The sequence below is a fragment of the Lotus japonicus genome, chromosome 2, assembly GCF_012489685.1.
Source record: "Lotus japonicus ecotype B-129 chromosome 2, LjGifu_v1.2".
NCBI lineage: Eukaryota > Viridiplantae > Streptophyta > Magnoliopsida > Fabales > Fabaceae > Lotus > Lotus japonicus.
The window spans coordinates 94,824,194-94,850,360 of NC_080042.1; the positions used below are offsets into that span (position 1 = coordinate 94,824,194).

General features: G+C 38.8%; 3 protein-coding genes across 4 annotated transcripts; 2 read left to right on the plus strand and 1 right to left on the minus strand.

Annotated features, from left to right (window-relative positions):
• Positions 1 to 3,892: 3,892 nt before the first annotated feature.
• On the plus strand, positions 3,893 to 5,397 carry LOC130741393 (lactoylglutathione lyase). 2 transcript variants are annotated; one of them, XM_057594279.1, is made up of 4 exons: positions 3,893 to 4,050; positions 4,139 to 4,372; positions 4,908 to 4,983; positions 5,173 to 5,397. In XM_057594279.1, the coding sequence occupies exons 1-4, from the start codon at positions 3,970 to 3,972 to the stop codon at positions 5,205 to 5,207; spliced, it is 426 nt and encodes a 141-aa protein (XP_057450262.1). In that variant the 5' UTR covers positions 3,893 to 3,969; the 3' UTR covers positions 5,208 to 5,397. The 2 variants fall into 2 exon arrangements, with proteins under 2 accessions (XP_057450262.1, XP_057450263.1); XM_057594280.1 differs by lacking the exon at positions 4,908 to 4,983.
• Positions 5,398 to 11,498: 6,101 nt separating this feature from the next.
• On the plus strand, positions 11,499 to 12,378 carry LOC130741396 (preprotein translocase subunit SECE1). The gene has a single exon (XM_057594284.1). It carries the CDS (start codon positions 11,630 to 11,632, stop codon positions 12,116 to 12,118), a length of 489 nt encoding a protein of 162 aa, XP_057450267.1. The 5' UTR covers positions 11,499 to 11,629; the 3' UTR covers positions 12,119 to 12,378.
• A 1,323-nt stretch (positions 12,379 to 13,701) lies between these two features.
• Positions 13,702 to 23,350, minus strand: LOC130741395 (cysteine synthase-like). The gene is made up of 11 exons (XM_057594283.1): positions 23,198 to 23,350; positions 22,753 to 22,806; positions 22,530 to 22,639; positions 22,373 to 22,430; positions 21,696 to 21,959; positions 21,479 to 21,616; positions 21,284 to 21,335; positions 20,397 to 20,476; positions 20,048 to 20,107; positions 19,784 to 19,864; positions 13,702 to 14,108 (listed from the first exon to the last, which is right to left on the minus strand). Exons 2-11 carry the CDS (start codon positions 22,792 to 22,794, stop codon positions 14,016 to 14,018), a joined length of 978 nt encoding a protein of 325 aa, XP_057450266.1. The 5' UTR covers positions 22,795 to 22,806; positions 23,198 to 23,350; the 3' UTR covers positions 13,702 to 14,015.
• Positions 23,351 to 26,167: the final 2,817 nt, after the last annotated feature.

The following is a 26,167-nucleotide window of genomic DNA, read 5'->3' on the forward strand; positions in this document are numbered from 1 at the left end:
TTAAAAAAAATGGTGTTAACAGCAACATCATGCTCACTCTTGGCAGTTTCTGTGCAAGTTTATAATCATATAGGATGTTCCCTCATGCACATATGATTTAACCATCATCAAAGAGGATATAATCCAGCCAAATCTGTGTTTTCTCACAAAGGAAAATTGTTCTTTTATCCTATGTGTCTACAACTTGGAATATGTTAATTAACTAATATTGCCTTACTCCTTCATACTTGAAGATATAGGATTCAAGTGTTCTCCCACACAAATAGTTAATAACAATAACTGTTTACATCAGAATAAAAGGTCTTGCAGTAAAAAAGAAACAAGGAAAACAGCTTTGCTAATGTATTATTAGCATCAGTTTTCTTTAATTATCAATGTATACCAACCTTTCTAGGTGTAATAAGTCCCTTTTCTTCTGCATCAGCAATCATAAATTCATACCATATCCAATCCTGCGTGTCAATTTTATATCATAAGAACAAGCTCAAAATCATGAAGACCAAGGCTGAACATAATAATGCTACCAAAAGCAGGAATAAAAATTCAGAATAAACACACAACAGTGGAAAAACTAGTTACCTGGAGTCTACCCTAGAATGTGGCTCCATCAATTCCAGTTTGGTAGCAACTACAGCAACACAACAACCACCAGCATGTTTATTTCGATATACAAATGAGGTTTTGCCAATCAACTGCACAGAATAAATATGACAACATTATGAAATCTCATAGAGGAGACAATTCAAAACTCAAGATAACTTTGCTTGACTGAAATCTAGATCCGGCGACAGGTGGGGCATAAAGAAAACAGCAATCATTCCTTAACAGCCTTTCTGCAGTTACCATAACTTCATTAAAAATGCTAATTTGCTCATAAACACAGAATCACATCACAATGAATCTAAGGCAGTCACAACCAATTCACCTATGGTAGTGCAATTATATAAAAAGATTGACATAATTGAACTCAAAGTAGTAGCTGTTGTCATCAGAAATAACCCTAGCAGAGAAATTGGGGAAAATGCAGGAGAGGCTCAGATTCGCCTTCTGTCAGGCAAGAGAGTGAGGGAGGAGCACAAGCATGGCTGCGTCCGATGACGCCTCGCCAGTGCATGGACTCTGGTTCACTCAATGTCTGTTTAGTTGCAGATATAATCAATCATCACAGCCTCGTTAAATCGAGAGGAGAACGAAGAAGAAGCAGAAGAAACAGAACAGAAACAGAAACAAGAGCATGTGCGTGTGCGAGTGAGTGAGTATATGGGGGGTGGCAACAATAACAACTACCGTTAATGATCATTGGCAATAAGCCTCACATTTAAACTAATGAGATTTCAGCAAACGGGAGGCTCAGAATCGGAGAGAGTGAAACCACGGTGGCTGGCTGCGACGGAAACGCCGCCTCGCCAGTCGCCGGAGTGACACTCAATGCGATCTCATCTAAACGTTATAGATGATACATCACTGCCTCGTAATCCAAACAACAATGCAATGAATAAACCCTAATTGAAATGCAAGGAGAGAGTTTCATTTCATGGAATGCAGAAAATAAAATTACCGCCAAACACCAACATTTCTTAATCTCTCCCTCCGGATCCATCTTCTGCAGTGTTCCGGATTTCTCTTTTTATTGTGAGATCCGTCCCTGGGCTGCTGCTTGACAACAATTCACTATTGGGCCACCCACCGCCATTGGGCTTTTCATTTCAGCCCATTCCTTTTCAGTTCTAGTTATTATTCACTTTATTCTAATTATTAATTTTATTACAAGCTTAATGGATCTGTATAGTTTTACACTGATAATTAATCATAATATGTTGCGTAAGTGAAATAATAATTTTTATTTTAAATTAAAATTATGCATTTTATGATGTGATCGAGTTCAATTAAATGTATGTAAAATATGTTTACAATACACTTTTAATTCATCGAGTATCCACTTCATAATTTATTGAACACGATTATATTAGATTATATTAGTGGAAGATTAGTTCGATAACTTTATAGCTGATTGTAATTTTGGTGTTTACTTCAAACTAATCCAATCCTTTCTTTCTTGAATTGTCTCGATTAGCAAATGGGAGTAAAAAGGAAAATAATTTTTTATTAATTTAAATATTAATAAGTTAATTTATAGATGTAAATTATTAATTTTATTATTTATCAATGGTCAGCTGTTTTTTAACATTGATGGCTAGTTGCTCCTACTAAATTAAGATTATTTATTTACTTATATATAAATTTAATTAAAGGACAACTTTATAAATGGTGAGGAATATTGACATTAGATGTAAAAATAGATAATTTATTTACTACCCAATTAACATTATTTTGTTACTTATTATATTATATTATATTATATTATATTATATTATATTATATTATATTATATTATATTATATTATATTATATTATATTATATTATATTATATTGTATTGTATTATATTGTACTATTATATTATATTATATTATACTATATTATATTGTATTGTATTATATTTATATTTTATTATATTTTATTATATTAGATTATATTTTATTATATTATATTATATTATATTTTATCATATTATATTATATTGTCAGCTTGTGTTGATATAACTTATTTCAGGTTTTGGGTTCAACTCTCACATCCCATTGGTCAAGGGTTCGAATCTTCATATGCTAAGTAAACACTCAGTTGATCGACAATCCTTCTCGGGAGATCCAAAGCGCTTCTACCCAAGATTGGATCTCAAGTAGTCTCACCGGCATGCTATTAGCGCTCCGCCTGTTTTATCGTCGTTCTACCTTTTTTGTCGAAAAAATAATATTAAATTGATAAGAAATAAACTTATTAGACACTAATTGTAAAAGAGACTACTCATTGTTAATAGTAAACATAGTTTGATTAAAAAAAACATAGTTTGATTTTTTATTCTCACTTGCTATTATTTACTTAAAACTATTTATTTATATTTTTTATGATTTAAATATTGACTAATTTAAAAAATTAATAATTTTATCAAAATTTCAAATTTTAATTAATTTTATTAATCGGCACTTGCAATATCAATTCGTCACTTTTATGATTTTATTTTATTTTTACATTAGAAAGATAAATTGCACCCTCCATTGATTGATCCCTAAACATTTTCAATCCAACTCATATGTCACCTAGCTCTTACCACTTGAGCTATCATTCAATGACTTAATTGAATATATCGTTGTTGCAATGAGAAAAAAAAAACATTCAATAAAAATATCGACGTTGTTGCCCCCATGTTGGGTATGTTGGGTGAAGTGCAACATAGATGGATCGGTAAAGGGGCCCTTTATTCTAGCAGCTTGTGGCAAAGTTTGTTGTGATTCTAATGGGAGATGGCTCTTTGGATTTTACAAGAACTTGAGGACATCAATTGTGCTTTGGTAGAAGATTTTGAGTATTTTTACGATGATTCTTCTTGCTTGGGAAAGAAGTGTCCCTAGGATTACCGTGGAAAGTGATTATAGAGTTGTTGTTCAACTCATTAACATTGGTTGTGGCCCCTTGCATCCCAATGCTCCCCTTGTCAACTAGATTCGAGCTTGGAAGGAGAAGGCTTTGGAGTTCCATTGTGTCCACATTTGTCGGGAAGCCAACCAAGTGGCGGGCTGCTTAGCCAACATGGCTCATGACCTGGGATTGGGGAACCATGTTATGGAAAGCCCTCATTTGAGGGTTTCTAATTTACTTTTATTTGATGTTTCAGAAGTATCATTCTCACGTTCTATCAGTGTGTAGTCTTCTTTATCGAGCCTAGGCCTACTTTTAACCTTAAAAAACAAAAATCATTCCACACTTCCCCAAATTAAAATTAAGGTAAGAAAAATAAAAAATAAAATGTGATGACCTTACACTCCATCCAACTCTTTTTCTTTGATTTTGTAACTGATTTTATTCATCCTTATATTGAGCAAACATCTAGTCCATTCGGCGAAGGAGAAAAATGGCAGCAGAAGGAGTGAGCCTGAACCATATATCACGAGAATCCACCGATATCAAACGTCTCGCCCAATTCTACAAAGAGGTTAGCTCAATCTCTTTTTGATTTTCTTCATGTAATCAGAATCACAACACAACAGGACGATGATGTTTGCAATGATCTCTATACACAGGTTTTTGGATTCGAGGAAGTGGAGAGCCCTGTGTTCGGAGAGTTCAAGGTTGTGTGGCTGCGCCTTCCTTCCTCTCTTCTCTATCTCCACGTCATCGAGCGGAACCCAAACAACAACCTCCCTGAAGGTCCATGGAGTGCCACCGCACCCGTTGTTGACCCCTCCCATCTCCCTAGAGGCCACCATCTCTGCTTCTCTGTTTCCAATCTTCAATCCTTACTTCAAACTCTCAAGGTACTTATAATGGTTTTTGGAAGAATTGATTTTGGATGAAAGGGTAGTGTTCTTTTTTGTTATTATTTTTTTTTTCTCATATATTGGTTTCTTTTGGAGTTGCAAATTGGGTTGGATGTGTTGTTGAGAAATGAGATGAAATCTTCAAAATGAATTAACTTCTAGTTCTAGGTGCAAATATGCATCTAATAGCTTGTTTGGTTCTGCCATAATCACTTATGGGAAAATTTATAAAGTGGAGCTTTTTAGCTTACCTTGCTTTGATTTGTGCACACACCATCAAACCAATTACCAAAATAGGCTATTAGCAGACACTGATTCTGATGAAACTTTATGATATCTGATGATAAGTGTTATATTTGTTTATTGGAGTAGCCTTTTTGTTTGGAAGGAGAGTAGTTGATACAATTATGTGAAATGAAATCATACTAGGATTCTCTCTTTACCTTTAAATTCAGTATAATGCACATTGCTTTGGTATTTTTACGCTTGTAAGATTGTGAATTGAGTGGATGCCTGAGTTTGTTTTATGCAGGACAAGGGTGTTGAGACTTTTGAGAAATCACTGCCTAATGGGAAGATCAAACAAGTTTTCTTTTTTGACCCTGATGGTAATTTTTTTTTTTTTTTGATCAGCGACCCTGATGGTAATGCCTTTTAGTTTTGACCGCTAGAATGCTATTTGATTGGCAGCTAAACAGAGACTCTGCAATTAGATATTAATAAACTTCAGGGTTGTGATTTTTCGTGAACCAATTATTGCTGCTGTGAAATTCTGAATGATTGTATTGTATTTGCAGGTAATGGTTTGGAGGTTGCAAGTAAGGAAGACTAGCTCATCATAGTTTGATCTGCATATGTTATGTATAGCTATAGTAATGTACCTTGTCATGTAAGAACACTGAATAACATTTACAAAAATGATACCTCTACATGTAGTTGTGCATTGCATGACCATCAACCCAGACAATTCGTATTCCTTCTTGTTTGTTCCTTGATTAGTCATGTTTTCCTTCCCTTGTTAATTTGTTATTCGTTATTTGGGTCCTTTTTTCTATTTATTGCACTTGATCCAATCTCAGTAGTGTATCTGGCCAAACACTTCAAGAATAGAAAGTTTATGAAACTCTTCAGCATGCAACGTCAAAAGAATTTATCCTTATAAAGACAAGTATCATTGGTTAGCTCACGTTTTGTACATCATCTTGTGATATTCGTTAAGTTTGGTGTTCAACCAGTTTTGTGATATTCACCACCAAGTCCAACTCTCTAGCAGCAGAGTGAGCCAAATTTACAGAGAAAATGGTGTTGGATGTTGAATTTATGGTAGTATTGAAAACTAAAGTTCCAATGTCCAGTGCTTCACTGTTTGGCTGCTTTGATCGATTTCATAGAGGAGCTGTTGCATTTTCTTACCGATGACTTACTGACTGACATCAAGATTCTTTTGTGAAATAACTTACTAGTGCATATTTTTCACGAGTCTCGCCAAAGTGGAGAAACGGGAATGAAGGTTGAGTTATAGTTCCCAGGGTTCAGAACCGAGACAAATTGAGGAATGGCTCAGTTTGACAAGAAACGGTCATGGAAAGGATGGAAGTAGGCTGGACTTTGCATAACTAAGTCTAGTCTACTTAAAAATTCAATGCTCGACTCTGACTTTGTAAGTCTAATATGATCTTCTTGAAAGTCTAATTTGATGATATATGGCGTGTTAGCATATTTAACTAAAGACTTGAAGAAAATAAAGTAGACCAACAAGTCTACGTGTAAATAGGTCAACAAATTTATAGGTTGGTCCGTGTTGGAAGTTAATACAAAATTAGTAGTTAGGGTTAGGCATTAATTAAGTGAGTAATTAATGCCTTAATCATTAGTCTTAATGTTGTTAGAATGTATTGACTATATAAGGGTCAATGTGTATTGAATACAATAACAGAATACAATAACAGAAAAGTTTTCCCCCATTGATTTCTCTCTCTTTGTATTGATTACTAGTAAAGCTTTGTTCCGTTTTGCTCCAACAAACTGGTATCAGAGCCCAACCTTCCTGGCCTGACGACTACGCACCATTCCGTTCCGGCGCTCCTCACGGTGGTCGCCGCCGCGCCGTCATTCCACGTCTCTCACGTTCTTGCTTCACAGTTTGGTTCGATCATCGATTTGGGTTCTTTGCTACACGATGACCACCACGAACACTGGCTTTCCGACGAATCTCCCAGCTCTGAATGGGAAAAATTGGAAGCGGTGGAGCGTTCAGATGAAGGCGATTATGGGTTTCCAAGAAGTTCTGGAGATTGTTGAGAATGGGTTCCCTGTTCTTGGAGAGGCACCCACTGAGGCACAAACCGCTGCGCATAAGGAGAATAAACGGAAGGATTTCAAAGCTACTTGTCTTCTTCATCAAGGTGTTGATGAAGCTCACTTCGAGAAGATTTCGATGGCAAAATCTTCAAAGGAAGCATGGACGATTCTGGAAACATGCAACGAAGGGGCTGAGCAATTGAAGAAGGTTCGGTTGCAAACGATGAGGAGACAGTATGAATTGATGCAGATGGAAACGAATGAGAAGGTTGCTCAGTTTTTCAATCGAGTAATCACTCACACAAATGCGATGAAAGCCAATGGAGAATCGATTACAGATCAGATCATTGTTGAAAAGATTCTGCGAACCCTAACCCCCAACTTCGATCACATTGTTGTTGCGATTGAAGAATCAAGAAAGCTCGACACTCTGAAAATAGAGGATCTTCAGGGTTCTCTTGAAGCACATGAGCAGAGGCTCATGGAGAGGTCCACTAACAAGCCTCAGGATCAAGCACTGCAGGCCCAAGCTCCCAAGAAAGGAGGTAGTTTCAGGGGTGGATACAAGAGTGGTCGTGGTAAAGGTAGAGATACCAAGAATGATTCCAAGAATGGCAACTCAAAGAATCAGGATCAGGACAAGGTTGAAAACAATCCTGATGATGAAGAATCTGGGAAAAGGGGCAGCTCCAGCAATTGGCGTGGAGGAAGAAGGAAGTTTGATAGAAAGAAAATTCGGTGCTTCAATTGCAATAAGATTGGTCATCTCTCATCTGAATGCAAGGCACCTCCTGGACATGGTGAAAATCGCAAAGACAAACAGCATGATGAAGCAAATCTTGCACGAGAAGACCATGAGGTAACCTCTAATGAAACACCACTCTTGTTAATGATGGTAACTAGTACAGTGCTAGATGGTGATGATAAGTGGTGTTTAGATTCTGGTTGCTCAAATCATATGACTGGTCATAGAGATTGGTTGATAAACTTTGATGAGAATAGGAAAAGTAGTGTTAGATTTGCTGATGGTAGAATGTTGAATGCTGAGGGTATGGGTGATATCATGTTCAGTGATAAAAAGGGTCAACAAGTGTTGTTAGCTGAAGTATGGTATGTTCCTAGCATGACTAGCAACCTGATTAGTTTGGGGCAGCTAGTTGAGAAGGATTTTGATGTCAGCATGAAGAAGAAGTTCCTGGAAATTTTTGATCCTTCAGGTAGAAAGATTTTGAGAACAAAACTGTCCTCAAATAGAACCTTCCATGTTCAACTCAAGGCTTTTGAATCTCAATGTCTAAATGCCTCAGTTTTAACTGAAGATGCCTGGTTATGGCATTGGAGATTTGGACATTTGAATTTTAAAGACCTGACTATGATGAGATCAAAGAACCTAGTAAAAGGTTTACCTCCAATTCAGAATCCTAGTAAAGTGTGTGATTGTTGCTTGATCAGCAAGCAACCGAGAACTTCTTTTAGCAATTTCACACCCTCAAGAGCAAATGGACTTCTGGATATTGTCTACTCAGATGTGTGTGGTCCTTTCCCAGTACCATCATTTGGTGGAAGTAGATACTTTGTGTCCTTTGTTGATGATTGGAGTAGAAAGATTTGGGTGTATCTCATCAAACTGAAGAGTGAAGTGTTTCCTATATTCAAAGAATTCAAGAGTCTAGCTGAGAAGCAATCTGAGAAGGCCATTAAAGTCCTTAGGACTGATGGTGGTGGTGAATTCACTTCAGGAGAGATGAACACTTTCTGCAAAGAAGAAGGAATTGTTCATGAGATAACAGCTCCTTATACCCCTCAACACAATGGGATTGCAGAAAGGAGAAATAGAACTATCCTGAATATGGTTCGTGGCATGTTGAAAACCAAATCTCTTCCTCATAGCTTCTGGGGTGAAGCTGTGTCTACAGCTGTATATCTTCTCAATAAATGCCCTACTAAGAGAGTTCAAGACATGGTTCCAGAAGAAGCTTGGTCAGAAGTGAAGCCTTCAGTGACACACTTCAGAATATTTGGCTCTCTTTGCTATAGGCATATTCCTGATCAAAGAAGACAGAAACTGGATGATAAAAGTGAGGCTCTGGTGTTTGTGGGCTACAACTCTACAGGTTCCTATAAACTATACAATCCCAAGACAAATCAAGTCTTATTCAGCAGGGATGTGTACTTTGATGAAGCCAGCTCATGGAAGGATTTGAAAGAGTTGTCCCCCACTATGACAAGTATATTACTTGACTGGGAAAAAGATCATGAGATCCAACAACCTGCATCTCAAGTGGCTCCAGTACCACAACCAGGAGCTCCTCCAGTCACTCCTCCATCTTTGAATAATAGACCATCAAGACTGAGAAGCCTCCCTCCACATCTCAGGGAATATCAACTGTTCACTGATGATACTATTAATGATGAGGGAGATCTTGTGCAATCTATAGCCATGTTAGTTGATTCTGAACCAGTTAGCTTTGAAGAAGCTCTCTCTAGCCAAGTGTGGAAAGAGGCTATGAAAGAAGAACTGAAATCCATTGAGAAGAATGATACCTGGGAACTTGTTTCACTTCCTGCTCACAAGGTTCCCATTACTGTTAAATGGGTCTTTAAGACCAAACTTAGACCTGATGGCACTATTGCAAAGCACAAGGCCAGGTTAGTTGCCAGAGGTTTCATGCAAAAAGAAGGCCTTGATTACTCTGAAGTCTTTGCACCAGTGGCTAGGTTAGAGACAGTGAGATTGTTAGTAGCATTGGCAACTTGGAAGAAGTGGACTCTTTGGCAGTTAGATGTCAAATAAGCTTTTCTCAATGGTCCACTAGAAGAAGAGGTGTTTGTAGTGCAACCTCCTGGTTTTGTTCTAAAAGGAAGTGAAGACAAGGTACTCAAACTCAAGAAAGCTCTTTATGGCTTAAAGCAAGCCCCTCGAGCTTGGAACAAAAGGATTGATTCCTTCTTAGTCAAGTCTGGATTTCTTAAATGCTCAGTAGAGCATGGTCTCTATTTTAAAGCTCTAGCAAATCAGGAACATGGAGCTTTGTTTCTCTGCTTATATGTGGATGATCTACTGATCACAGGCAGCAGCATCTCAGGAATTGAGACTCTCAAGAGTCACTTGAAGAAAGAATTTGAGATGACTGATCTTGGTGCTTTGTCATATTTCCTCGGCTTGGAGTTTATGCAAACTGACAGAGGGTTGTTCATGTATCAAAGGAAGTATGTTATAGAAGTTTTGAAGAAATTGCAGATGTGGGATTGCAATGCTTCAGAGGTTCCAGCTGATGTGAATCTCAAGCTTGATAAATGTGAGAGTGAAGCTTTTGTTGATGCTACTGAGTTTAGACAAATGGTGGGGAGTCTAAGGTTCATTTGTCACACTAGGCCTGAGATTTCATATAGTGTTGGCTTGGTGAGCAGGTTCATGAGTGAGTCAAGACATCCTCATTTGATAGCTGCCAAGAGAATTCTGAGGTACTTGAAAGGAACATTATCATTTGGCATCTTGTTTCCATTCCAAGATGAGAAGGTTGGGCTACAACTTGTAGTCTATTCAGACTCTGATTGGTGTGGTGACTTGGTGGATCGAAAGAGTACTATGGGGTACATTTTTACCTTTGCAGGTGCTCCTATCTCTTGGTGTTCTAAGAAGCAATCAGTAGTTGCTCTCTCAACATGTGAGGCTGAATACATCTCTGCTTGCTCAGCTGCTTGTCAAGCATTATGGCTCCATACTTTGCTTCTTGAGTTGCAAATCAGTGTTGGTGATTATGTGGAGTTACTGGTGGATAATAGATCTGCTATAGACTTGTCCAAGAACCCTGTATCACATGGACGCAGCAAGCATATAGAGATCAAGTACCACTTTCTCAGAGATCAAGTCAGCAAAGGGAAGATTAGAATCAAGCACTGCTGTACTGACCTACAGCTTGCAGATATTTTGACAAAGCCATTACGTGCAGACAAGTTCAAAGATTTTAGAAGACTAATTGGTGTTACTTCCATCCAGTAGAATACTTAGTTGTTACTAAGTGTGTGAAGTGATGGATGGTGATAGTAGGTTTTTTTAAGCATTTTTTAATGCTGTTTTTTTACTGTTATATCTGTCCAGAATTTTGCATTATGGGGGGGTGTTGGAAGTTAATACAAAATTAGTAGTTAGGGTTAGGCATTAATTAAGTGAGTAATTAATGCCTTAATCATTAGTCTTAATGTTGTTAGAATGTATTGACTATATAAGGGTCAATGTGTATTGAATACAATAACAGAATACAATAACAAAAAAGTTTTCCCCCATTGATTTCTCTCTCTCTCTCTCTCTGTATTGATTACTAGTAAAGCTTTGTTCCGTTTTGCTCCAACAGTCCGTTGGTGAACTTAAACATATTGAAATAAAATTATCTATAAATAATCAACATGTTTATGAGTTATAGTGGGAGAATATACAAAGTTGTGTTGTGCTTAACTCCTGAAAGTTGTGTTGAATATAATACAATTGAATCACTAATTCAACACTTTGACTAAGTCGATGACCAATTCGAGTTCTATAACATTGAGTATGATCATTCTATATTAGGATTCTAGTAATTATATATAATTTCCAACGTTTTATTTTACATGAACGAATGAATTCCTGGTAATCTCTCAAATTATCAACGGGCTATGTCTGATCTTTGAGGTGAAGATCTGTATAGCCTCACCACTTCTATGAAAGTATTGTGAGATTTAGTGAAGTTTGTTGCATAGCGTTAGAATTAAGAGTGATTGCAATCAAAGAATGATAGAAATTAAAGCCAAATTAAGGTAGTTTATCAATGGTTAAACACTCTAGCTTTTTCCCAATACTAGTTGGGTTGAAGAGGTGTATTTTGAAGGCCTAGTTGAAATAATACTAGAGCAGGGTGTGAGAGAGTGTCCATGTGAGTGAATGTTATCCAGAAACGAAACCATTCATAATCGTTGATGGCGCTTCTGCACGCTAAGCCATTTAACCTCTTACCACCCTTCTCATCATCATCATCATCATCATCATCATCATCATCATCATCATGTCCTCCTCCATCTCTCACTCTCACAACTTCCCGAACCCCAAAACCTCAATCTCTCGCTCTCACTCCACTTCCGATGAGGCGCCGGATGCCGGTTCCCGGCGTCGTCGAGGAAAACCAGCAGAGCACTGAACCCGAACCCGAGTCCGAACTGGCGTCGGAATTGAAGAAGGCGATGCAGGAGAGGAAAGATAAAGAAGGCGGTGACAACTTCTGGAACGGAGTGGCACAAGAGATAAACGAGATCGAGTGGCCCGCGTTTGGGAAGGTGTTGGGTACCACCGGCGTTGTCCTCAGCGTTATCTTCGGTTCCAGCGTCGTTTTGCTCACTGTCAATGCCGTTTTGGCTGAGCTTTCTGATAAGGCTTTTGCCGGCAAAGGGATTCAGGATTTCTTCACCTGAACAAACACCTACCATTTTATTAATTAGTGATGTACTATCTTGTAATGGTAGATTCATGTGTCATTTGTTGAATTCTTACTGTGAATCAAATGTTGAAGAATGAAGTGGATCCCAAACTACTACCACCAATGTTGGTCCTTTTAGAAATGTTTATGCAACTTTGTCTGCACTTTCTGCAATTGAAGAAATTAGGGAAAATGAACATCACTGTAATATTTATCACCTCTATAGTCTATATAATTAGTTCATTGTAGCCTTCATTCATTTCTAATCAAGTTTTGAACTACTATTACAGAGTTATTCATTGTTTCTAGTGTTACAATAGGTTTTATGTTAGTTTGAGATAAAGTTATTAGCATTCAACAAATTTAAGCAGTTTTTTTTAGTTAAATTCGAACCGATTTTCATTATTTTATTTTTTTAGGAGATAGAGTTTATAACTTGGGAAATTGGGGAAAAAAAAGAGGGGTGTGGGTGGCCATGGTGTTTAGGAAGAAGAAGAAAGGTAGAGTGATCAGGGTCTGTATGATTATGAATGAAGGGGTTGGAGGTGGGGGTTGTGTGGTGGCTTGCTGGTATGGTGGAGAGATATTGGTTTCATGAAGGTGGTGGAAAGGGGAGAATGACTATGGAACAGGAGGGGTGGTTTGTCCATTGTATTGCCCTTGCTGTGATGGGTATGAGGGATCTCTGGAGCATGGCATTCGAGATTGCAATTGGAATAGATGTGTGTGGTGGTAGTGGATACTGAGGAAAGGTAGATCAGTGGTTTGCCGACCTGATTTTACATGCTCCTATGGAAGTGACACAATTGGCATGTGCAATCTGCTTTAACAAACAATGCGATGGGGCTCAAGTAGCTTGCAAAGCTCATGTGGAACTAGAAGAGTATAAACTGGTGCAAGAAGCTTTAAATGAACCGACCCAGGCTGCAGATAATCAAACCAGCAAGCTTTGGAAGGTTCCCATTCCCATTCCCCTGGGACGCCAATCTCAAACTTAATGGAGATGTGGCTGGTATGGGCTCATCGTGGGGCACATGGATTGTCATCAGAATAATATTGGCCAAGTTAGAGCTGCTGCAACCAGAACATTCAAGGCAGCAGATACTGGGGTCGAGGTGGTAGAGGCTGTTGCGATCCGAAATGGTCTTCGTTTGGCATTGGAGCTCAGACATCTAAATATTCAGGTTAATCCAATTGTCTCTCGGTAATTAGAGCTATTTCGTTGGCAAATCAGTGAACTCTCACTTGGGTTAGTCTTGAAGAAAATTAGTAGCTTAATTCAGTCTTTCATAGTTTATTTCATTTTCTCATGTTATAGGGAGACAATTAAGATGGCACATTTTCTCGCCAAGCATTCTTTGAGTTATACTGATGCTTTGTGGCTCAATGCTACTCCCTCTTGTATTCAGTCTATTGTTGTGACAGACATTTTGCCGGTCTCTAGTTAATGAAATGTTCCAATTTAACGTCAAAAAAGTTAGTAGACATGACTACTCTTCTGTTATACACCATGGTTACAAGTTATAAGTCTTGCGTTTTGTTACAAAATAAAACTCAGCATGAGATAAAGTTGCAATGTTACAAGATCAATACGTATGCCTATAAATTGAAATATAATAAGATTGGAATAGTGTTGGTACACATAACACCATATCCCGGTGGAGGAGCTAAGCTAATATAAATAAATTTAACTTTTCCTTTTACTCAAACTTTTCATAAGATGCTCAAAACGGGTTTACTGATTGTCAAGCGCCGAATTTATTCCTCTTTCTTCTTCAGAGGTAACATTTCAAGTCTTCTGAAGAAAGTTTTATTTTAGAATCACAAACATTATTATGATAGTCAATTGTTTAAGCCTATGAAAATTCACGAGAAAAGCCTTAAACAGGGATTCAGGTCTCAAAAGTCATGCTTTCAGCTTCTCGTCTGACCGACTCAAATAGCACAGAGGACAGGTACCTCTCACCAAAGCTTGGAAAAACAACCTGTAGCATATCCAAATGAAACAGCAACTCAAAAAGTGCCCCATACAGAAATAAATAAACAGATACATGAAATATAATGGCGAGTTCTTAAGCCACATAATCATATTTCTGATTAACATAGATTAGTTCCATTGGATTATACTATGTTGAAAACTCAGAACTCTGTAAATCTAATTCTCATTCATTTCAAAGGTTATGATACAATAGACCATAGTTCAGTACTTATAGAAGAATATAAAGCTTGATGAACAAGCTAACAATTCTAACAAACTCTAACAGCTAACTCTTAATTCTGTTATGCCAGCTAAGCTTGACAGCTAAGCAAGCATAACTAACACACTAACTCAGCTACAATCAGTAGCTTTACTTAACACGAGTAGTATACTCTAATACACCCCTGCAAACTCAAGGTGGGGGAGAAGGAACCCGCTCAAGCACCTTGAGTTTGGAACGAAGATACTCAAACCTAGTAGGGGAAAGAGCTTTGGTGAATATGTCAGCAATCTGGTCTTCAGAAGGAATGTGATGAACAAAAAGAGTCTTGTCAAGAACCTTTTCCCTCACAAAGAAGATATCAAGCTCCATATGTTTGGTGCGAGTATGAAGAACAGGATTATGAGTGAGAGCAACTGCACCCATATTATCACAAAATACTCGAGGTGGAGAAAAGGGAACCTGAAGCTCTTGCAATAATGACTGAACCCAAAGTAATTCTGCTGATGTATTGGCCAGGCTGCGATATTCTGCCTCTGTGCTAGATCTAGCAACCAAGGTCTGTTTCTTGGAGCTCCAAGAGACCAAATTTGGACCAAAAAAGACACAAGTGCCCGAGGTTGATCGTCTGTCATCAGGGTCAGATCCCCAGTCAGCATCACAAAAGGCCACAAGAGGGACAGAAGTGTGTAAGGAACAAGGCCTAAGGTGAAGACCATGATGTATGGTGCCTTTAAGATACCTAAGTATTCTTTTGACAGCCTTCCAATGATCCTCCAAGGGCTGGCTGAGGAATTGGCAAACCTTATTCACTGCAAAGCTAATCTCTGGTCTTGTCAAAGTAGCATACTGCAGAGCACCAACAATAGACCTGTACAATGTTGGATCTGCAAAATAATCTGAGCCATATTTGCTCAACTTAGCACCTCCAATCATGGGAGTAGATATGCCTTTGGCCTCCCCCATTTCTGCTCTCTCAAGCAAATCATTGATGTATTTTGTTTGTGTAAGAAGTAAGGATCTGTCCTTCAAATGATGAACTTGAACACCTAGGAAATAGTCTAGCTGCCCCAACTGCTTCAAAGAAAATTCTGAATCAAGATTCTTCACCACTTGTTGAACTAATGGCAGTGAATTCCCAGTAATAATAATGTCATCTACATAAACAAGAATGTAGATAACACAACCTTTGGTGTAGAAAGTGAACAAGGAAGGATCACATTTGCTAGGAGTGAAACCATACTTAACTAGAGCTGCCCTTAACCTTTCAAACCAAGCTCTTGGGGCTTGTTTGAGGCCATAGAGAGCCTTGTGCAGTCTGCACACAAAAGACTTGTCTTTACAAAGAAAACCAGAGGGTTGTGTCATGTAGACCTCCTCTTGAAGTGCCCCATTAAGAAAAGCATTATTCACATCAAGTTGATGAATGTGCCACTTCTTAGTGATAGCCAAGCTGAGGATTATGCGAATAGTAATTGGCTTTACCACTGGAGAAAAAGTTTCTGAGTAGTCAAACCCTTTCACTTGGTGATATCCTTTGGCCACCAACCTTGCTTTGTATCTATTAATTGTCCCATCAGCATTCTCTTTAACCCTAAATACCCATTTGCAGCCAATAGGCTTTCGATCCTTAGGGAGTGGAACCAAAGTCCAGGTTCCATTGGCCATCAAGGCATCATATTCAGCTTGCATAGCAGCCTTCCACTTAGGATCCTTTAATGCTTGAGTAGAGTTTGTAGGTTCTGCTTGGGTTAGGAGAAGTGTGGGAAATAATCTGGGCATGACAATACCAGATTTTGCCCTTGTTTGCATGGGATGAACATTCCCAATGGGCTGAGCAATTGCACCAGTAGAAGAAGAAGTTGCAGAATTATTATGACCTGGCTGTGCTGATCCAGAAGATGATCCATGACTAGGTGAGTGACTAGGCTGCTGCTGAACTGAAAAACCACTGGGATGAGTGTCCCCTGAAGAGGGAGGTGAAAGTGGAGGAGCATTAACAGCTTGAGGTGGACCATGAACAGCAGCTGGTACCAGAGAAATAATAGAAGAAAGCCCTTGATCTGGGTGAGGAACCTCTGAGGAAGTGAACATGTGTGGATAGGGAAAGTTGAATTCATCAAAAACCACATCCCTTGAGATATAAATTTTGCCTTCATTGTCCATACACTTATAACCTTGATGTTGTGATGAATAGCCCATGAACACACAAAGCTTAGACCTCAGAGACAACTTGGATTGTGTGTAAGGCCTCAAATGTGGGTAACAAGCACAGCCAAAAACTCTAAGTAGCTTGTAATCAGGTTGTGTATTAAAAAGCTTAAGGTAAGGACTTGCATTGCCTAAAACAGAGGTAGGCAATCTGTTAATGAGAAACACAGCTGCAAGAAAAGCTTGATCCCAAAATTGATATGGCAAATGAGCATGTGCTAGCAAGGAAAGGCCAGTTTCAACAATATGGCGATGTTTCCTCTCCACACTACCATTTTGGTGATGTGTATAGGGACATGTCAACCTATGAACAATCCCTGACTTTGTAAAATAGGAAGTAAGGGGTTTAAACTCTGTGCCATTGTCAGTTTGAATAGACTTAAGTTTCTTGCTAAATTTCAATTCTACCATAGCTTGAAACTGTAGAAATGTGGAACAAGTATCAGATTTCTTTCTCATAGGAAAGATCCATGTGAAACGAGAAAAGGCATCCACACAAGTAAGAAAATAAGAAAAACCACAAGAAGACTCAATAGAGGAGGGCCCCCATAAATCAGCAAAAATTAGCTCTAGAGGAGAGGAGTAAACAGTAGTAGAAGAATGAGATGGCAAGCGATGAGACTTAGAAAGACAACAAGCTGAACGAACATTGAACTTTGTTTTATTAGGAACTTGAATATTACAAGAGGTTAAAGCTAAATGCAAAGCCTCATGATGAGGATGACCTAATCTAGAATGCCACAAACCATAAGAGGTTGGGCTTACAATAGCAGAAGATGAAACTATAGACTTAGGACTAAGACTAGGTGTAGTAGAGCTAGATAATGCAGCTGACAAAGCAGAAACTGAGTCTGAAACAGCCACTGGAGACAAAGAAGCAGAAGCTGGAATAGGAGATGTCTTGGAAAGGGAAGGAGTATGCATGCCTTCAAAGACATACAAGCCATCTGGTCCAACATGACCTTGAAGAAGAACTCTAGATGTGACCTGACATTTAACAACACAGAAAGAAGGGTGAAATTCAAAATAAACATGATTGTCCCTTGCAAACTTACTTACACTAACCAAATTCTTGGTGATATTGGGAACTAGAAGCAGATTTTTAAGAGTGAGTGTGGTTGTATTATGATAAGGAGAAGGAAAAGAAGCAGATCCTATAGAGAGGATTGGCAAACCTTGTCCATTCCCCATGAAGATGTGGTCATTACCAGTGAGGGAGACACTATCTGAGATGACTGAGGAGTCATTTGTCACATGGTGAGTAGCACCAGAATCAGGGAACCAAGTGCTCAGGTTTGCTGAAGCAGATCCTCCAGCCTGTGATGTGCCAGTAAGCATAGCTTGTGGAGGCCTTGCAATGGAATTTCCAGGCCTCTGTCCTCCATTGTTGAACTGAGAAGGAAAATTACTCCATGGAGTACCAGCAAAGGAACTAAATCCAAACTGTTGAGGACCAAAAGGAAAACCAGAGAATGAATTTCCATGACCAAACTGTTGTTGCTGACCAAACTGAGTGGGAAAACCAAACTGAGGAGATCCACAGTAAGGTGAGAAGCCAAACTGAGGCATAGGCATCATAGGAAAATTAGGAAATTGCATTCCATAGCCTGAGTTCATTCCAGAAATGCCAGAAGAAGGAGTGGATGAAGATGAAGAACCACGATAGTAACAAACAGTAGCATCATGTCCATACTTCTTACAAATCTGACACTGAACGCTGCGATTATTACCTCTACCTCCTCCACGGCCATTGTAGCCACCACGAGAGTTGTTTCCACCATTGTTGCTAGTGTAGCCACCACGTCCACGCGATTCATAGGATCCAGTGCGATCATCACTGCGATCATCATAAGAACGATCCTTATAGGAAGAATCGACAGATCCAGAAGCATAATTTGCTTCAGAGGCCACCGGCGACGGTGTCGACAGCGGAGGTTGAGTCGCTGGTGGCGGTGGAGCCTGAGTAAGGAGCGCCGACGGAGGATTTGTCGAGATCTGGCGAGTACGAGCGTGATCGAGACGCGCTTCATGTGCGATAATCATCGCTTCAACCTGCGAAATCGAACTCGGTGATTCACGATTGTACACAATCGTTTGAAGATGACTGTATTCCTCAGGCAAGCCATCAAACACTGCTTCCAAGTGTTCACGATAGGAGATTGGATCTCCAATCGTGATTAGCGCATTAACAATCGACTTAATACGCTTGAGATACTCAGAACACGACTTCGATCCCTTGGAGATGGATCGAATCTCAGATCTCAGTTGTGTGGACTGCGCGAGAGCGTGTGCGTGGAAGAATTCGAGCACTGCTTCCCAGACTTGCCAGGACTGAGAGCAATTCACCACAGTAGGAAGCACTGATGGTGAAAGCGAAGAAAGTAACCACGTAAACAGAGCAGAATCTTGCTGCTCCCAGACTTGATATGCAGGATTCTCCACTGCATTCACACGATCTTCTTCAGTGAGAAATCGTGGTGGAATCTCAGGATGAGAAAGGAAACTCTGCAACCTGTGAGTGCGAACGATCCCTTCCACATGCTGCTTCCATGAAAGAAAATTTGTATCATCAAGCTTCAACGTAAGCTTGTGAACAAGCGTGGATGAACTCAACTGCGGTTGAGCCACTGGAACTGGAATCGGGATCGGAATCTCTGGAATTTCGTCAGCCATGACGAAGAAGAAGGAGAAGAAAAGAAAATCGAGAGAGATCTCAAGGATCGTGACCTGCTCTTGATACCATGTTGAAAACTCAGAACTCTGTAAATCTAATTCTCATTCATTTCAAAGGTTATGATACAATAGACCATAGTTCAGTACTTATAGAAGAATATAAAGCTTGATGAACAAGCTAACAATTCTAACAAACTCTAACAACTAACTCTTAATTCTGTTATGCCAGCTAAGCTTGACAGCTAAGCAAGCATAACTAACACACTAACTCAGCTACAATCAGTAGCTTTACTTAACACGAGTAGTATACTCTAATATACTACCTGCAGCATTTCTTTGATATCACATGTTAATGCATTTCTTTGATATCATGTGTTAATGCAGTTTTTTGATATTACATGTTAATGGTGTTGGTACGAGTACCGGAACTAATAATATGGAGGAATGTAATCACCAATTTATCAAAATGTGTTATATTAAAATAAAAAATAAAGGATCAGTCTTCAATGATCCTTGATTTAACTTGTACTCTGTAATACAATGTAGTTTTTGTAGATCTAGGGATACAATTAACTTACAACGATAAGTTTTCCAGCATTTTCTGGTCTTTTTGCTATCTTAATGGCAGCGGCAGCTGCAGCTCCTGAAGATATTCCCACCTGCAATAATATCCAGAGTAAACATGATCAATAAACTACACAATTAGAAAAAAAAATGGTATTACTAGGTTCTTTCTTATTTGTTCCCATATCCAATTCAAATATCAATTGCAATAATACAAAATAGGTGTTAGAGGCAACATCATGCACGATCTTGGCTGTTTCAATAAGTTTAGAACTTACGAATAGGCCTTCTTTAAGTGCAAGAAGCTTCGCAGTTTCTATAGCTTCATCACTTGATATCTGCAAAAGACACATCTCAGGTTTAATGAAACATAAACCGTTGCAACTTTCAAAGTTGCAAAATTATGAGATATTAAGTCAAAGTTAAAAATGTACTAATGTTATCAAATTTATAGGACAGTATACTGCCAGATCAAATCCATATTGAAGTATTGAAGGCGCAAGAATGTCAAGCAACTATCAACAATCAGATGCAATAACTATAAACACACATATATAACTCCACAGCACATTCCGAACACCTTCAATTTTTTTTTTTATCATAAATCATAAAGTTGTTAGAGCTTACTTGAATGACTTCATCCAGAAGATTGACATCCAAGACACCAGGGACAAAACCAGCACCAATCCCTTGAATCTTGTGTGGACCTGGACATTCACAAGGTAATTTGCAAATTAGCTACAGCTTGGAAAAGAAAGTTCTTCATCTCAACCTTAAGGTTTTATTCTTAAGTGTTAACATTATATTAGTTGCAGGCATGCAGCCACCGGAGAACAAAACAAACAAGAAAAGCAAATAGGAATTAGGAACTAATATATAGTCTACTACCCTCTGAAGGGATGATTTTAAGCAGAACAAAAAACAGCATAATCTCAGTGACAGGCTTTACATGTTTTGTATAAGATTAGTCATGAAATGGTATCGAAAAAAATTCACAAGAAAAGATACAACGAATGCTTCATTGTAAAGAAAACCTAGTGATAATCTACTTTTAGTAACATGGACAGGTAGACAAAACCTGGTCCTTCCTGGACGGTAAGAAGGAAGTGGGTTTGGGTATTATTTAATAATACCTCCAAGGCTCCAATGCAATCATTGGTCTAATGCCAGCCAATAGCTTTAACATGGAAAATGAGCATGCTTTAACCCATTGGGTAGAGTCAGCTTCACTAAGAGTTGATGGTGTTTCTATCAAAAACCAAAATTCCAGTAAAACCAAGAAGATATGTTTTTCTTTTTCCTACTTCAACTGGTTTCTGCTGTAGTTTTTTTAAGTCTTCCTCTACCCCTTTTAATTAGACTATCTTCCCTTCATCCTTAAAGCTCTCAGACACCGAGAAACAGATTGATAGAAAATAAAATAAAATAAAATATCAGCTTCTACTGTAAGAATTTTACAGCTCAATGGAAAATTACTGAAGAACAACATTATCACTGAAGAGGTCATAACTCACCAGGCTTTCCTCCTGAGAGCACTGGACTTTCAACTGGTTCCACAGCAATCATCTGCATAATGGGAAAAGACACTGAGAACATATAGAAAGAATGACATAGCTATAGTGGAAATAGGTTATCTTTATTTTCAGGAAAATTCTTGTTAAGTAGCGATAAATTTATATAAGCATATATTTAGGAAGCAAAAAGCTAACCTTTATATTGGAATTCTGCTCTTTAAGATATTTCCCGGCACCTGTTATGGTACCACCAGTACCTACCCCAGAAACAAGTGCATCAACTTTACCAGCTGTGCCTTTCCATATCTCTGGACCAGTGGTTTCATAGTGTACCTGCAATGATAACAATATGTATATTGCGCAAGTGTCAAGAATCCATTACACTAGTTACATGATTAATTTGCTTATATACCTTGGGATTGGCAGCGTTTTCAAATTGCTGAAGCATGTAGGAGTTAGGAGTCTTAGCCACTATCTCTTCAGCTTTCTGAACAGCTCCTTTCATTCCTTTTGCAGGGTCAGTAAGAACCAACTCAGCTCCAAAAGCTAATAGAATGGTTCTTCTTTCAAGACTCATTGAAGCAGGCATCGTAATTATGAGCTTGTAACCCTTAGCTGCTGCCATGAAGGCTAATCCAATTCCAGTATTACCGCTAGTTGGTTCAATGAGAACACTCTGTAGAACACATGAGAAACACACATGCAGAAAAAAGTATAATTGTCAGCTGAGATATACACTAAAGAAGCAGATCTACTTTCTTCTCCTTACCACTTCAAATTATTATACATATCAGCAGTCAATTAACAGTGTATCCATTAAGGTCTAAAATCTAAAGTAACTGCAAGGAGAGTAACACCGTCATGTAATTATTTTATAGCAGAACTTGACGTTTTATTTAAATTTGGGCCAAACCTCCCATATAGGATGTTCCCGCATGTGCATATGATTTAACTAGTTATCCTGCTCCTGAATATCTATTACATGGAATATTTTAATTAACTAGTATTTCAGGATTCACGCACATTCATACAAACAAGTTAATCATGATAACTAGTTAACTACTAACATCCGAAACAACGTATACCAACCTTTCCAGGTGTGATAAGTCCCTTCTCTTCTGCATCAGCAATCATACTATAGCCAATCCTGCATGTCAAATTTAAACCATAAGAACAAAAGAACAAGGCAGAACATAACCTACGAAACGCATGAACAAAAATTGAGAATCAAAAAATAGGTACCTACCTGTCCTTTACACTAGAGCATGGCTCCATCAATTCCAGCTTGGCGGCGACTCGGGCAACACAACCATCAGCAAGTTTATTTAGATATACTAATGGGGTTTTGCCAATCAACTACAGAGAACAAATATGACAACATTATAGAATCTACCAATGAACACTATGACTGACTAACAACAGAGTAAGAAAAATCATATAGAAATGGGTGTTAAGGTACAGAAACTGACTTGTGTAACATCTTCAGCGATTCCAGACCTTTCAAGCGCCATGATATCAGCTCACTGCAAAAAGGTGACAAACTATATATTAGCTTTTTACGCAATCTAGAACCTTATACATGAAATATCAGTGATCGAATCGAATATATAAAGAGCCACAAAACAATAACATAAAAAATGACCTTGTGATTTTTATCCAAAAAAAATAAAAATGACCTTGTGATTATATTTAATCAACAACGATTATAATATAAACTGAGGGTTTTCAATTGGTCCTGATTCAACGTCGTCGTTTGAGCGCGGAAAATCGTAATGCAAAAAGACAGAAACAGAGAAAATCAAAGGACCCTAACAAGTAACAACATCTGATGTTGATGGATTGGGATAGATTAATGGCAAATAAACCCTAACTCAGCTGAGTAATCAGTGATTAACAGGAAAAATAGAAAATCACCTTGAGGAATAACGAGTCAGTGACAAACACAGTCGATAACTATAATCTACGATGCACGAATGGCGAAGCTGAAAACTGTATGAACTGCATCTCACTAATATATATATATATATATATATATATATATACTCCATATTTCCACACTTTAATTTGTTTTATCAAATTATATTCATTTTAAAATTACATTACATATTATTGCGCTTTAAGTGTTTTTAAATACATTTAATTTATATGCACTTACGTGCTAAAGCCTAAAGAATACCCATCCGGACATCCGGTGTTGTATTTTCATCAATTTCATGTTTTCTTTTTTGATATTTTCTTATTCTAGTCATTTATGATGTGGTCAAATAATTCGGAAATCTTTAATATACAGTAAAAACTTGTGTAAGGGTGCACAAGCACCTTTTGACCTATTGTAGTAGGTTTTTAGGTTTTTATTTAAAAAAAAATTCAAAAAACATATTTTATTAATCACAATATTTATGCTAATCTTTTTCATTATCTCTAATTAACAACTAAAACCCAGAAAATATTTTTCATCATATCATCAACAAAAACCCATTAACTATAGTTGCCACCTCCTGCGTCTCTCTCATGGCCTTGCCGCCACCACCACCTCCTTCTACCTCCTGACCCTGTTTCCTTCCTTCTCAACCGCACCACCACCTCTTCTCCTTCTTTCCTCAACAAAACCACGCCGCCACCATGCTCTTCTGTGTCCAGCGCCGCCGCCACGCTCTTCCTCTGTTGCTGTGACCAGCTCCGCCGCCACGTGCCACGCTCCTCGCCGGTTCCAGCGCCGATCGCTCTAGATCTGAAGAGGGGAGGACCAACCACCACCACAAGCACCGGATCGGTGGTGGGTTGGGGTTGCCGCGACTGGTTGGTGTTGTTGTGGACTGGGGAAGACGAGTGGATGGCATGGCAAGGAGGGCTGACACGGCGTGGCACTGACGACGCGCAACTGCCATCGTGTCGTCCAGCGCACGCGCGGCCTCGTCCGCACAGGGAACCCAACGTGCAGCGGTCTGGATCTCACGAGAGGTGATGATTGGCTTCTTGTTGTACCACTGATTCTCATCTCTCTCTGTGTTTGTGCACCAGAGCATAACTCATTTCTCTGAAAATCGAAGATGGAACAGTCAGATCTGGTTCTTCATCTAGTTCTACCACCGCCACCGTATGGCAGATCTGGCGGTGCGGCTAGCTTTCATTATTGTTTCTGTTATGGGTCCTATTCATATTTTCTTTTCCCCTGTAGGCGTTTCTTCATTTTCTTTAGCTACTGCGTGTGCTTTCTTCTACTTGTTCTGCCCGTTAATGAATTTGTTGTTTATAAAAAAAAAACAATATCAAATCTGGTGGTTTGGAGCACGTAGAGTTTAAAGAAAAGGTATATCAAATTTAGGTTTTGTGGTATTACAATTTAATGCTTACTAGCTCCATTTTTTTTAAATGAAGATGGTGATGATGTTCAAATTGATTATGCTGAGATGGGTGGTTTGGAGTTTTCGATTGACAGTGGCTGGAGGTTTGAGGGAGAAGTGGGTTGGTTTGGGAGAAGTTGAGAACGGATGCCTGAAGCTTCAAATCGACCCAGAAATTGAAGGCACCTGGGTTTCTGTTGAGGGCCAGCTTGATAGAGGTGGCGAGATGGTTAAGGTAGTGGCAGTGATAGGTTAATTTCTTGAGTTTGATGTGTTAAAAAGCTTGAAGCTTTGTATGAGGAATTGATCGGGGGCGACCAAACTACCCTTGAAGCCGGGGGTAGGAAGAAGGTGAGGGGCACGGCGAAGCTGGGACGGTTGGAGATGGTCCCGGGAGGGGCTCCTGCAAGGGACTCCAATGCCAAAGTAAGTAGGGGAATGAGAGTGAGTGAGTGAAGAGGTGAAGAAATGAGTTACCTTAATATGGAGGAGGAGTTCTCCTTATATACACGAAGGGAAATTAGGGTTGGAGCCATGCAACGTCATGCCTGGTTCGTACTTGGTTCATCCTGGGCCGTTGGATCCTCTGTTGCTCCCTGCCGCAAAGTAGTGATCCAATGGTCCAGGGTTCCTTGGGATCTGTGCCTCCAACCACTAGTATCGTAGGGTGGTTGGGATAGGTCAACCCCTACATGGTGGGCCCGGTGATTGTCTTGTACTAAAAAGGGAAGTCTCCTCCGTCCCAAGCGGGCCGGGAGGAGGTAGCGATCGTTTAGTGGGTGATCGTCCCATTAGGTCCACTCCGGTCGTCCGTTCGAGGGTTTCCTGGAGCGGTGGTCGTCCACGGGCGGTGGTGGCCGTTTCGTTAGGTTTCCGCCCTGGGCCTGCTCTGGTCGTCCGTGCCATGGTTTCCCAGAACAGGAATGAAGAAGTTGGATGATGAACATGAATTTGAGGATGAAGATGAACTTAGATGTGATTAACCTAAATCCTTAATTAACTAATTCACTAATAAATACATTTTTTTGTTTTTGAATTATTTTTTTTAAAAAAATATTTGAAAACCTGCTACTATGGGTCAAAAGGTGCTTGTGCAACCTTACACAAGTTTTTACTTGTGCATATTAAAGGCCTCCAAATAAGTCACACTAATTCTATCAAAAAAATAATTCACACTAACTGAATATTTGTGTTAGAAAAGTTGCTTAAATGTTTAATTTCCTACTATTTATTTCCTAATTATAAAATATATTTATAAATGTATATTTTGTATCACTAATAAATCCTAACATAATTGGTAGATGACTCGACCCCTTAACTAAACATAATACTAACAACTAAAATTTCTCCCTTCTACCTTGTGCCCTTCCCTCCATTAAAGTGTCTCTCCTCCCTTCCATTTAGTGCTTATATATGATTTGCAGTATTCATTAAACTAACTTCACGTTTTTTAAAAGTGTGTTTGGTGTGAGAAGCCAAATTTGACATTCCAAAAAATAAAGTGTGGAAGTAGGCATCACATATTCCGGTGCACCCCAAT

Coding starts and splice junctions, on each gene's coding strand:
- LOC130741393 (XM_057594279.1), top strand. CDS start 3,970: ATGGCAGCAGAAGGAGTGAGCCTGAACCATATATCACGAGAATCCACC. Junction 4,373..4,907: donor CCTTACTTCAAACTCTCAAG/GTACTTATAATG, acceptor TGTTTTATGCAG/GACAAGGGTGTTGAGACTTT. Junction 4,984..5,172: donor TTTCTTTTTTGACCCTGATG/GTAATTTTTTTT, acceptor TTGTATTTGCAG/GTAATGGTTTGGAGGTTGCA.
- LOC130741396 (XM_057594284.1), top strand. CDS start 11,630: ATGGCGCTTCTGCACGCTAAGCCATTTAACCTCTTACCACCCTTCTCA.
- LOC130741395 (XM_057594283.1), bottom strand. CDS start 22,794: ATGGCGCTTGAAAGGTCTGGAATCGCTGAAGATGTTACACAA. Junction 22,431..22,529: donor TGCTCTAGTGTAAAGGACAG/GTAGGTACCTAT, acceptor TTTGACATGCAG/GATTGGCTATAGTATGATTG. Junction 20,108..20,396: donor TTCTGGATGAAGTCATTCAA/GTAAGCTCTAAC, acceptor TGTCTTTTGCAG/ATATCAAGTGATGAAGCTAT.